Raw genomic sequence first — 12,568 nt, 5'->3', positions numbered from 1 at the left:
ATTCTAATATATAATATTGTATTATATATAATATATAATATTATATATATAATATTATATATAATATTGTATTATTTGATAGAAATTTTGGGATAAAATGTGATTAAAACCTGAGCTTGATTCCTTAAAATTACTTGAAATTACATTACAAAAATTGGAAAAAAATTTACTGTGAAATTACCATTCAAAAGAGCAAATAATATAATATCTATTCTAATATATAATATTGTATTATTTGATAGAAATTTTGAAATAAAATGTGATTGAAACTTGATTCCTTAAAATTACTTGAAATTACATTACAAAAATTGGAAAGAAATTTACTATAAAATTATCATTCATTATATATATTGCTTATTGTTTTATCAAAAGAACAAATAATATAATATCTATTCTACTATATAATATATTATTTGATAAAAATTTTGGGATAAAATGTAATTGAAACCTGAGTTTGATTCTTTAAAATTACTTGAAATTACATTACAAAAATAAAAGAAAGAAGTTTACTGTAAAATTACCATTCATTACAGACATATATATATATATATATATATATATATATATATATATATATATATAACTACTTGATTACTTTTGATTATTTTACTGTTTTATCAAAAAAACAAATGACAATATTTTTTAGAATTGTTTAAAATTTTATTTTTAAAGTATTTCTAGGCTTCATGCTTCATTGATGATCAAAAAAATAAATATTAATCCTAAGTTTATTAATTGTATCTTCTCTTTTGTCATTCATTTCAAGAATATTATAAAATTACAAACATTTACAAAATTTACATCTACAAAAATTTATAAGCAACTCGTCGTTATTTCAGTCATCGATTTTAAAAGTAAAAAAGTCGAAGTGAGTTTTAAAAGTAAATTTTGGAAAATAATTGCAAAGATTCTGTGTAACAATTGTCGAAGACTCCGTTGCGGAGAATCGGTTATTTTATTAAAATAAAATAATATCTGATACCAATATCGTGGCACGAAACATGCATCAATTTACTTCCTTCTGCAAATAGCGGCACGCTAATGACAAGACGCAAGTTGCTGTATGGAGCAAGCAATATTCATTACGGCTGCGACAGAGATAGAGTCTCGCCACTTTGACGAAACTATTATTAGTCGACGTGAAAGCGCACAAGAGACGCACCGATTCCCTATACGAGGTGGCCGACTTATCAGGAAGCGATTGTATCTTATACTCAATTAGAAATAATAAAGGTATAAATTCATTTCTATCGTTTCTTTTTTTTTTTTTTGAAATATAGATAGATTCTTGTACATGATATATGATGCTCACATTATCTGATTTGAAATAAAATCAGCTTGATTCTTTAAAGTACAAAAATTGATAACAAAATTTATTGTAAAATTACTATTCATTACAGACATATATATATTGCTTATTGTTTTAATAAAAGAAGAAATTATATAATACCTATTCTAATATATGATATTATATTATTTGATAGAAATTTTGAAATAAAATCAGCTTGATTCCTTAAAAATTGAAATTACATTACAAAAATTGGAAAGAAGTTTACTGTGAAATTACCATTCATTATAATATATTGCTCATTGTTTTATCAAAAGAAGAAATGATATAATATCTATTCTAATATATAATATTATATTATTTGATAGAAATTTTGAGATAAAATCAGCTTGATTCCTTAAAAATTATTTGAAATTACATTATAAAAGTTGGAAAGAAATTTACTGTAAATATTGCTTATTGTTTTATCAAAAGAACAAATGATATAATATCTATTCTAATATATGATATATTATTTGATAGAAATTTTGAAATAAAATGTGATTGAAACTTGATTCCTTAAAATTACTTGAAATTACATTACAAAAATTGATAACAAAATTTATTGTAAAATTACCATTCATTAGACATATGTATATATATATATATATATATATATATATATATATTGTTTATTGTTTTATCAAAAGAGCAAATGATATAATAATACCTATTCTAATATATGATATTATATTATTTGATAGAAATTTTGAAATAAAATCAGCTTGATTCCTTAAAAATTAGTTGAAATTACATTACAAAAGTTGGAAAAAATTTACTGTGAAATTACCATTCATTACAGACATATATATATTGATTGATAATACATATATATATATATATATATATATATATATTGATATATATTGATATATTTGATTACCTATTGTTTTATCAAAAAAGAAAATGACAATATCTTTTAGAATTATTTAAAATTTTATTTTTAAAGTATTTAGGAGTTTTAGGCTTCATGCTTCATGACTTCATTGATGATCAAAAAATAAATATTAATTCTAAGTTTATTGATTATATCTTTTCTATTGTATCTTATTCAATGATATTTGATATATAATGATTATTCAATGATTGTATCTTATTTAAATTATATATATATTTGTCTGTAATTAATATTTTTGAAACGAATGATAATTCCACAATTATTATTTTACATATTTATTATACATATTTGTCTATAATTAAATATTTTTGAAACGAATGATAATTCCACAGTGAATTTTCAATTTTTATGCATAAATTAGATTAAGTGATATATATACACATTTGTCTATAATTAAATATTTTTGAAACGAATGATAATTCCACAATGAATTTTCAATTTTTATTCATAGATTAGATTAATTTTTCCTGTACCTATAATCTTTTCCGTAATACGATCGAATACGAATTTTCTCCATTCAAGGTTTCTCGTTCAAATTATTTCGGCCAAAGTTAGAGACTCCGTCGCTTTTTCCCCCTTCGCTTTGCTTCAAAGTATACTTCGATCCATCGCGTAACAAATTGACGGAACGATCGATATGGATCCTCCTTTTCACACCGTCGCCCATTATGTCTGCCATGTCGACAATTTCGACGGCAATAACCTCTCGCGTCCTCCCCCCTCGCGTCTTTCTTTCGCCTAATTATTTCCCTTTGTCCCGTTTCCGCGCCGAAACTTTGTTATCGGAACATTCTGCTCCATTCGATCGAAAAAAATTCCATCCTCGGACAAAACTGTTGACGAATAATAGCGTTTTGTTTGTTTGTTTTCTTTTTTTTTTATAACTCGCCACCTTCGCGTCAAAGACGATTGATATCGATTCGAAATTCTTGAAAACTTTTGACGAAGTTTCGGAAGGGATTTGATCGAAGGCTTTCCCAATCGATATTATCGACCGATACTTCTTTTTTTAAATTCGAAGCAATAAAAGTTATTGAAAAAAATGTTAAATAGAGTGATAATGATAATTGCAAAAATTTTCCGATTTTTATTTTTATTCGATTTTATTTTTCTTGAAAATTTTTGATAAAGTTTCGGAAAGGCTTTCCCAATCGATATTATCGACCGATATCTCTTTTTATTTAAATTCGAAGCAATAAAAATTATTGAAAAAAATGTTAAATATCGAGTGATAATGATAATTGCAAAAATTTTCCGATTTTTATTTTATTTTATTTTCTGGAAAACTTTTGATGAAGTTTCGGAAAGGCTTTGATCGAAAGCTTTCCCAATCGATATTATCGACCGATATTTCTTTCTTTTTTTAAATTCGAAGCAATAAAAGTTATCGAAAAAAATGTTAAATGTTTAATAGAGTGATAATGATAATTGCAAAAATTTTTCGATTTTTATTTTATTTTTCTTGAAAACTTTTGATAATGTTTCGGAAAGGCTTTTCCAATCGATATTATTGATCGATACCTCGTTCTTTTTTTAAATTCGAAGCAATAAAAGTTATTAAAAAAATGTTAAATGTTTAATAGAGTGATAATGATAATTGCAAAAATTTTTCGATTTTTATTTTTCTTGAAAACTTTTGATGAAGTTTTGGAAAGGCTTTGATCGAAGGCTTTCCCAATCGATATTATCGACCGATACCTCTTTTTTAAATTCGAAGTAATAAAAGTTATTAAAAAAAATGCTAAATATCGAGTGATAATGATAATTGCAAAAATTTTTCGATTTTTATTTTATTTTTCTTGAAAACTTTTGATGAAGTTTCGGAAAGACTTTGATCGAAGACTTTCCCAATCGATATTATCGACTGATACCTCTTTTTTTAAATTCGAAGCAATAAAAGTTATTGAAAAATGTTAAATAGAGTGATAATGATAATTGCAAAAATTTTTCGATTTTTATTTTTCTTGAAAACTTTTGATGAAGTTTCGGAAAAAGTTTTGATCGAAGGCTTTCCCAATCGATATTATCGATATCTAGTTCTTTTTTTAAATTCGAAGTAATAAAAATTATTGAAAAAAATATTAAATATCGAATGATAATAATTGCAAAAATTTTTCCATTTTTATTAATATGTACAAATAAACTCGTTAAAAATACACTCTTTTCTCTCGAACGAAATTCTTATCTCACTTTGAGATCATTCGTTTCAGGGGAACGAGTGGGATAGACATCGATCTACGCAGGCTGGACATAGATCAGTGCCCCCTGCCTCCAGGCTCCACTCAATTGAACATATTCGCGGCCAGTGACAAATGCAAGAAGCGGACTACAGAAGTTAGTATGTTTCAACGATCTTCTCAACGATCCCTAAGCTCATCTTTCATACTTTCTTCTTCATAAGAGGGGAATATATAAGATTGAATAATTTTCATGAAATTTCAAATTATAAATTAAATATAAAATTTTAAATATAAAAATTTCGAAAAATCATCCATCTTCGATTCGATTCGATTCGTGGTGATCGGTGATAATTCGAAAAAAAGGGGGAAAAAAGGAAAGAAAAGTCGATTATTCCGCCGTTTCCATTCCATCCGACCCGTTTTTTCTTTATCGACACCTAATTATCGTTCCGTATTTACAGTGCATCGCGATTCCAGGGCTGGGATTCCGTCGCGGGAGCTATCGATGCATCTGCAAACGTGGCTTTTATTATCCCGACATCAAATCCACCAGTCGATACTACAATGGCACAGTTATCGAGGAAGAATTCGAAAAGTTGATGATGGTGAGTTTTCCTTCCCTCTCCCTCTAGTGAAACGAATTTTCCCTGAAAATTCCAATCTGTGTGTAGGTAATTTCAAATATTGTTAATATTCTTGAAAAGTATTAAAAAAAATAAAATTCAGTTATATCAGTTTTAGCTCTAACTATTATAAAAATTAAATTTCATTTAATTACAAAGGCTAGTAAAATTGGATATATTGCATAATTAAATATTAAAATTAAAAATGTATATAATTGATATTTATTATTATAAAATATAAAGTTAAAAATTATGAATGTTAAATTTATTTAAGAATCTAATTAATAAAAAATAATTAATTGGATATAAAACGATTATAATAACAAATATATTTTTCTTTAAAATCTAAAATAAAAATAAAATAAAATGAATTAAAAATTATTGAGCATGCTAATAATTTTTTTAAAGTATAAAATTTATTTGCATAAAATGAAATATATATTCTGTTTACAATTAAAAAAAATAAAGTTCATTAATTTTAGTTATTGAAACTATCATATAAATTGGAATCATTCGTTAGTCAAATTGGTCAACTTGGTTGAAAATTTTATTTGCTAAAAAAATTCCAAACTCTTCTTGAATTTTCAAGAAATTCAATCGAACATTCTTCATAAAATTTGTAATAAAAAAAAAAAATGTATAAAGCGAGTGTATAAAGTTTTATTCTGGGAAAACTCTGAAAATTTTGTACAAGTTTGTCGTTTAAAAAAAATAAGAAATATATATATATAGTGTATAATTATCAAGTTTGGAAGGAATTAGAGGATTATACTTTTGGACCAGGTTCTTCAACGATAATTTGTCAATGTCTTACTGGGCGAAATGAAACTCGCGTTCTCATAAGCACATCATTACTTCCAGGTCACAGATCATTGTTTCTCACTCGAGGATCTTCAAAAGGACGCTGTTCGAATCGATCTCTAGTTTCTTCACGAGAATTTCTCGTTAAACACTTTCGAATCTTTTTTAAACTATGCTTAAATTCTCCCCCCCCTGGAAGTCAAAAACTTGACAAACTTCAGAAATGATTCACACGAGAGAGAGAGAGAGAGAGAGAGAGAGAGAGAGAGGAGCATGAGGAAAGAAAATAAAGAAATAAAATTTCTTCTTTCAAGTTCTAACTTCTCGACCTATTTAAGTGTCTAAATGAATCTGGGGTTTGGTCTTGATCTAAGAATTCGAAGAGGGTTAAGGAGTTAAAGAAAAGGATTGTTTTAACAGCATTCAAAGTTATAGTATCATTGTTAAATAATTTATTAAGATATGTAATGCTTCGTCATTTGATAGAAATTTTGTGATAAAATGTGATGTTGAAACGAGCTTGAAATTACATTGCAAAAAATTGGAAAAAAGTTTACTGTTGAAATTATCATTCAAAAGAGCAAATATCTATTATAATATAATATCTATTCTAATATATTATTTGATAGAAATTTTGAGATAAAAATGTGAAATCTGAGCTTGATCTCTTAAAATTACTTGAAATTACATTACAAAAAAGAAAGAAATTGGAAAGAAATTTACTGTGAAATTGCCATTCATTATAGATATATATATATAAAACTACTTAATTACTTTACTTTTGATTATTTTGCTGTTGATTACTTTATCAAAAAGCAAATGACAATATTTTTTAGAATTGTTTAAAATTTTATTTTTAAAGTATTTCTAGGCTTCATGCTTCATGACTTCATTGATGATCAAAAAATAAATATTAATCCTAAGTTTATTAATTGTATCTTCTCTTCTGTCATTCATTTCAAGAATATTATAATTATAAACATTTACAAAATTTACATCTACAAAAATTTATAAGCAATCTATCGTTATTTCAACCATCGATTTCTCGCACCTAATCAAGAGATTCTGGCGAATCAGCATTTGTACGAGCTGTCTAACTATCCAACAGTCAGCTTGACCGGATCATCTGCGTTAGAATTGTTCGCCAAAGTTATTTTGGGATAGGCTCCCGTTAAATTAGGGTTACCTTTGTATTAGGATATTAGATTCAGGTTCAGATCTCAATTCCTCCATCCCTTGCCCAACTTTCTCTCCCTTTCTCTCTCTCTCTCTCATTTTGTTCACAGACTGTTCAATGAGGTCTGCCCCTGTATGATTACTATTCGTCCAACAACATTGAAAGACTCTCACAATTTTTGTCACTTTTACTCCATCCTATTTAATTCTGCTGATGGGATCATTTCAATTGTTATTAATAAAATGAGCTACAAAAATAAGCAAAAAAATGTAACTCATTTTATATTATTCATAATTGTTTCAATTGTTTCAAGAAAAAATCCAATATTGAAAGACTCTCACAATTTTTGTCACTTTATTCCATCCTATTTAATTCTATTGATCATTTCAATTGTTATTAAACAAAAGCATAAAATGAGCTACAAAAATAAGCAAAAAAATGTAACTCATTTTATATTATTCGCAATTATTTCAAGAAAAAATTCAACAATATTGAAAGACTCTCACAATTTTTGTCACTTTTACTCCATTCTATTTAATTCTGCTGATGGGATCATTTCAATTATTATTAAACGCACAAAATGAGCTACAAAAATAAGCAAAAAAATGTAACTCATTTTATGTATTCGCAATTGTTTCAATTGTTTCAAGAAAAAATCCAACAATATTCAAAGACTCTCACAATTTTTGTCACTTTTACTCCATCCTATTTAATTCTGCTGATGAAATCATTTCAATTGTTATTAATAAAATGAGCTACAAAAATAAGTAAAAAAATATAACTCATTTTATGTATTCACAATTGTTTCAATTGTTTCAAGAAAAAATTCAACAACATTGAAAGATTCTCACAATTTTTGTCACTTTTACTCCATTCTATTTAATTCTGCTGATGGGATCACTTCAATTGTTATTAAATGCACAAAATGAACTACAGAAATAAGCAAAAAAATGTAACTCATTTTATATTATTCGCAATTGTTTCAAGAACAATTGAATTTAGAGAAACATCATGGAGTTAACCAAAATAAATACTTTTCTTCAATCCATTAATCTCCTAATCGCCAAAAGGATGAAAGAATCTAAGACAACACAGTTCTGAGACAAAACTGGTGTGTCTTGTTTTAAAGATAGGAAGAAAAAGAAGAAGAAAGGAAAGAAGTTGATTGGGACCAATGTGCGATACCACGTTCGTTTTTTCGAGCAAAGTTGTCCATGGGTCGCTTGTAATTGCTGATAAATGACTAAGGAACAACGTTACAAAAGGCCTTGGGTAATAATTAATGCATTCACAAAGGAGAATCTCGCGTTGTTGTTCCGTGTGCGAGGAACAAGGCTAATTGCGCTCGTCGTTTAAATTCGCTGATTCTAATGAACCGCGTGCAATGACGATAAACGCAACTATTGTGCTTCGCCAAGGATTGTGCGAGCAGAAACGAGATGATTTCTGTTTCATCCGTTCTTGATATTATTCGATGATGCATATATTTTCTTTTTCCCCCTTTGGAAATGCTTCGAATCGTTTATCTTTTCGCGGAGGAGACGGTTTCTCAAGGAAGATCTTTATCTCGATGCTTAAATTATATTACGACGTTTTACCACAGGGTGAAAGGGGGAAATCACGCGAGGCACGAAAATTACTTCATACACAGTCAACGATACAGAAGTCGGCCTGGTTCTCGTAATTTTCCATTAACCTGTCACGAATCAGGAAGTTGAAAAAAAGGGAAAAAAATGACCCAGTTTCTTGTTACAAATTTCAACTTTTTCAAATCTATTGTTTGAGTAAAGCAATAATGATGATGATAAGTTGAAACATTCGTTATGAAAAATTGAACGATTGATGGGGATGAGATTGTACAATTTTTTAAAAATGGGATTAAAATTAAAATTAAAATTAAAAGGAATGATTAGATAATTGAACGAGGAGGGTATTAAAGAATTGTCACGTTGAAAAGAAATTATTCCATTCCAGTTTCAAAGTTCTTTTCGAGGAGAAGTTGTGATTAATCTCGAGAGATTTAGCAACAAAGTTAATAATAAGCGGAGAAAAAAAGAGAGAGAGAGAGAGAGAAAAAAAAAGGTGCAAAGTTTGTTGGCAACGAGCCAAAGCAACAAATATCGTTTATAGAATGTTTTCATGAAGTTGTTGTGCGTTAAATATGCAGAGGTTGGTTCGTGGACAGAAAATTTGACTAACTTTTCCTCGAGCTAACTCGCTCGAAAACTCATTTGTGATCCTTTCTTTTTATTTCGAGCGTTTCGGGAAACTTTCCAAAAAAAAAAAAAAAAAAAAAAAGAAAAGAAAAACAAGGCAAAGTACAATTTCAAACCGGATCAAACCGAATCGTTTTTTTTTTACTCGGTCAGAATTTTTCGATTCGATCGTCATCCGTGGCAAAAATCGAGAATTTTTTTCTCTTGTTAATTAATGAAAAATCATACTCGAAGGCAAGGATTATTATTCCAGCTTATCGAAGATGAGATAAAAAGTTACCAAATTTTTTTCGTAACGTTCGATAGGATCCCCTAGACGCGCCCACATCTCTAAGCGTGCAAATATTCCGATAAGTTTCTTCGCCATCCGATATTTTCGGTTTCTTCTCGCCTCGATAACTTTCCGTAAAGTAGTTCCGTAAACTGTTTCTAAACTATACATATTGAAACTTCTTATTTTCCTGTAAAGTTCGAGATTCGGTGTTTCGTGCAATAATCGATTAGTTAATTGAAGTTTTCCCCTATAACTTCTTATTTCCTTATAACTTCTTATTTCCCTATAAAGTTCGAGATTCGTATTTCGTGCAATAATCGATTAATTAATTGAAGATTTTCGTTGATTCGTTTATTCATTCTTCCAGCATTCCTTCGTTTTCCCCTATAACTTCTTATTTCCCTATAAAGTTCGAAATTCGTGCAATAATTGAAGATTTTCGTTGACTTTCATTTATTCATTATTCCATTCTTTCAGCATTTCTTCGTTTTTCCCTATAACTTCTTATTTCCCTATAAAGTTCGAGATTCGGTATTTCGTGCAATAATTGAAGATTTTCGTTATTCCATTCTTCCAGCATTCCTTCATTTTCCCCTATAACTTCTTATTTCCCTATAAAGTTCGAGATTCGTGTTTCGTGCAATAATCGATTAATTAATTGAAGATTTTCATCGATTTTCGTTTATTCGTTATTCCATTCTTCCAGCATTCCTTTATTTTCCCCTATAACTTCTTATTTCCCTATAAAGTTCTAGATTCGTGTTTCGTGCAATAATTAATTAATTAAAGATTTATTCATTATTCCATTCTTCCAGCATTCCTTCGTTTTTCCCTATAACTTCTTATTTCTCTATAACTTCTTATTTTCCTATAAAGTTCTAGGGTTCCCTATAAACTTCTATTCGGTATTTCGTTCAATAATCAATTAATTAATTGAAAATTTTCGTCGACTTTTGTTTATTCGTTATTCCATTCTTCCAGCATTCCTTCATTTTCCCCTATAACTTCTTATTTCTCTATAAAGTTCTAGATTCGTGCAATAATTGAAGATTTTCGTTGACTTTCGTTTATTTGTTATTCCAGTCTTCCAGCATTTCTTCGTTTTTCTCTATAACTTCTTTTCCCTATATATTTCTTATTTTCCTATAAACTTCTTATTTCCCTATAAAGTTCGAGATTCGTGTTTCGTGCAATAATTGATTAATTAATTGAAGATTTTCGTTTATTCGTTATTCTATTCTTCCAGCATTCCTTCCTTTTTTCTATAATTTTTTATTTCCCTATAAAGTTCAAGATTCATGTTTTATTCAATAATTGATTAATTAATTGAAGATTTTCATCGACTTTCGTTTATTCGTTATTCCATTCTTCCAGCATTTCTTCGTTTTCCCCTATAATTTCTTATTTCCCTATAAAATTCGAGATTCGTGTTTCGTGCAATAATTGATTAATTAATTAAAAATTTATTCGTTATTCCATTCTTCCAGCATTCCTTCATTTTTCCCTATAACTTCTTATTTCCCTATAAAATTCTAGGGTTCCCTATAAACTTCTATTCGGTGTTTCGTGCAATAATCGATTAATTAATTGAAAATTTTTGTCGACTTTATTCGTTATTCCATTCTTCCAGCATTCCTCCGTTTTTCCCTAAAATTCTAGGGTTCCCTATAAACTTCTATTCGATGTTTCGTTCAATAATCAATTAATTAATTGAAAATTTTCGTCGACTTTATTCGTTATTCCATTCCACCGTTTTTCTTTTCACGAGCACCCCGTATATAGGGAATCTAATCGAATAGAATCCGTTGAATCGTTCGTTTCTTCGCGCGAAAATGGATATCGACAGGGGCCGTGCTGTCATCCACAGTGTCATGCCTCGTATAACGTGCTCGATTTGACGAGAGAATCTGCACACGATCGGCCAAACGATTCCCGACCCGTGTTTCGACCAAAACGTTATTAATTTCGTCTCGCTCGATTTGTCGAATGATTAGCGCAATAAACAGAACCATAGAATTTATTTTCATCCGATATCCAAGAAATATCAAATTGGTCCCCAATCCAATCGAATTTCTACATTTTCTTTCTCAGCCTATTATATCGTATAAATAGGATTAAAAAAGATATTCAACCTGTGATGTTCAGCTATTATTCTCTATTTTCTTTGGACTCGCACAATTTTTACAAGTTTTCCAATTACGACAGACAGAATTTCACAAAGAAAAGGAGAGTTTCGAAAAAATATACGTAAAAAAAAAAAAAGAAAGAAGTAAAACGTAACAAGCTCGTTATCGTAGAATAAAATTTGTTTGAACTTGGTACATAACTTCATTTCCATGTGTGTGATAACGTAATAATAAACGAGTTAAAAAAAACAAAAGAAAGAAAGAAAGAAAGAAAGGAATAAATATACCAGAATAACTTAAACACGAGTTTAAGAATATTTAAGAACAATTGAACGAAAGAAAATCTGCTCTTTTCGCCAGATGGTGACACGACACGTTTTCACGAAGGGGGAGGGGGAAAGGAAGAGACTTTAGAGGGAGGGGGGAACAAAGGAAAATCCAACAGGAGGCCAACTAGCTTCATTGTTCGGACATTATTTCGTCGGAACAAAACAATTCTTGTTGGACTGGTTGGGAGGAGGAGGAGGGGGGGGAACGTAGGTGTAGCGGAAAGTGGGTGGAAAAAAAAAAGGTGAATAATTTCTGTCTGCTCCGCGATTCACCGTTACAACGATGGTAATTGAGGGTCTGCGTTGAATGGTGTTGCATCACACATCCTCGAAATTCCCTATTCTCTGGAGAGCTGTTCCAGCCTTTTTTACGAGAACCCCTTTCAACGAGAGAGAGAGAGAGAGAGAGAGAGAGAGAGAGAGAGAGAGAGAGAGAGAGAGAGAGAGAGAGAGAGAGAGAGAGAGAGAGAGAGAGAGAGAGAGAGAGAGAGAGAGAGAAGTACTAAATACCAAACTCTCTAAATACGAGTCAATAACAAATCAAATGTTTTTTTTTTTTTAGGTTCATATATACATTTCAATAAATGAAACTTTTCGATAGAGACGAATATGAATAA

At 29.1% G+C, this 12,568-nt stretch overlaps 1 protein-coding gene across 1 annotated transcript in view; it reads left to right on the top strand.

Annotated features, from left to right (window-relative positions):
* LOC413568 (probable G-protein coupled receptor 158) overlaps positions 1–12,568 on the top strand; it is a 168,449-nt gene that overhangs the window by 89,301 nt on the left and 66,580 nt on the right. The window contains exons 3-4 of the mRNA XM_016913572.2: positions 4,436–4,559; positions 4,867–5,010. Of these exons, the coding sequence (XP_016769061.2) occupies positions 4,436–4,559; positions 4,867–5,010 (268 nt within the window). The remainder of the gene's footprint in view (positions 1–4,435; positions 4,560–4,866; positions 5,011–12,568) is intronic.

Source organism: Apis mellifera, linkage group LG8, assembly GCF_003254395.2.
Source record: "Apis mellifera strain DH4 linkage group LG8, Amel_HAv3.1, whole genome shotgun sequence".
Taxonomy (NCBI): Eukaryota; Metazoa; Arthropoda; class Insecta; order Hymenoptera; family Apidae; genus Apis; species Apis mellifera.
The sequence above is the reverse complement of the archived record's forward strand: the minus strand, read 5'-3'. Positions and strand labels throughout refer to the sequence as shown.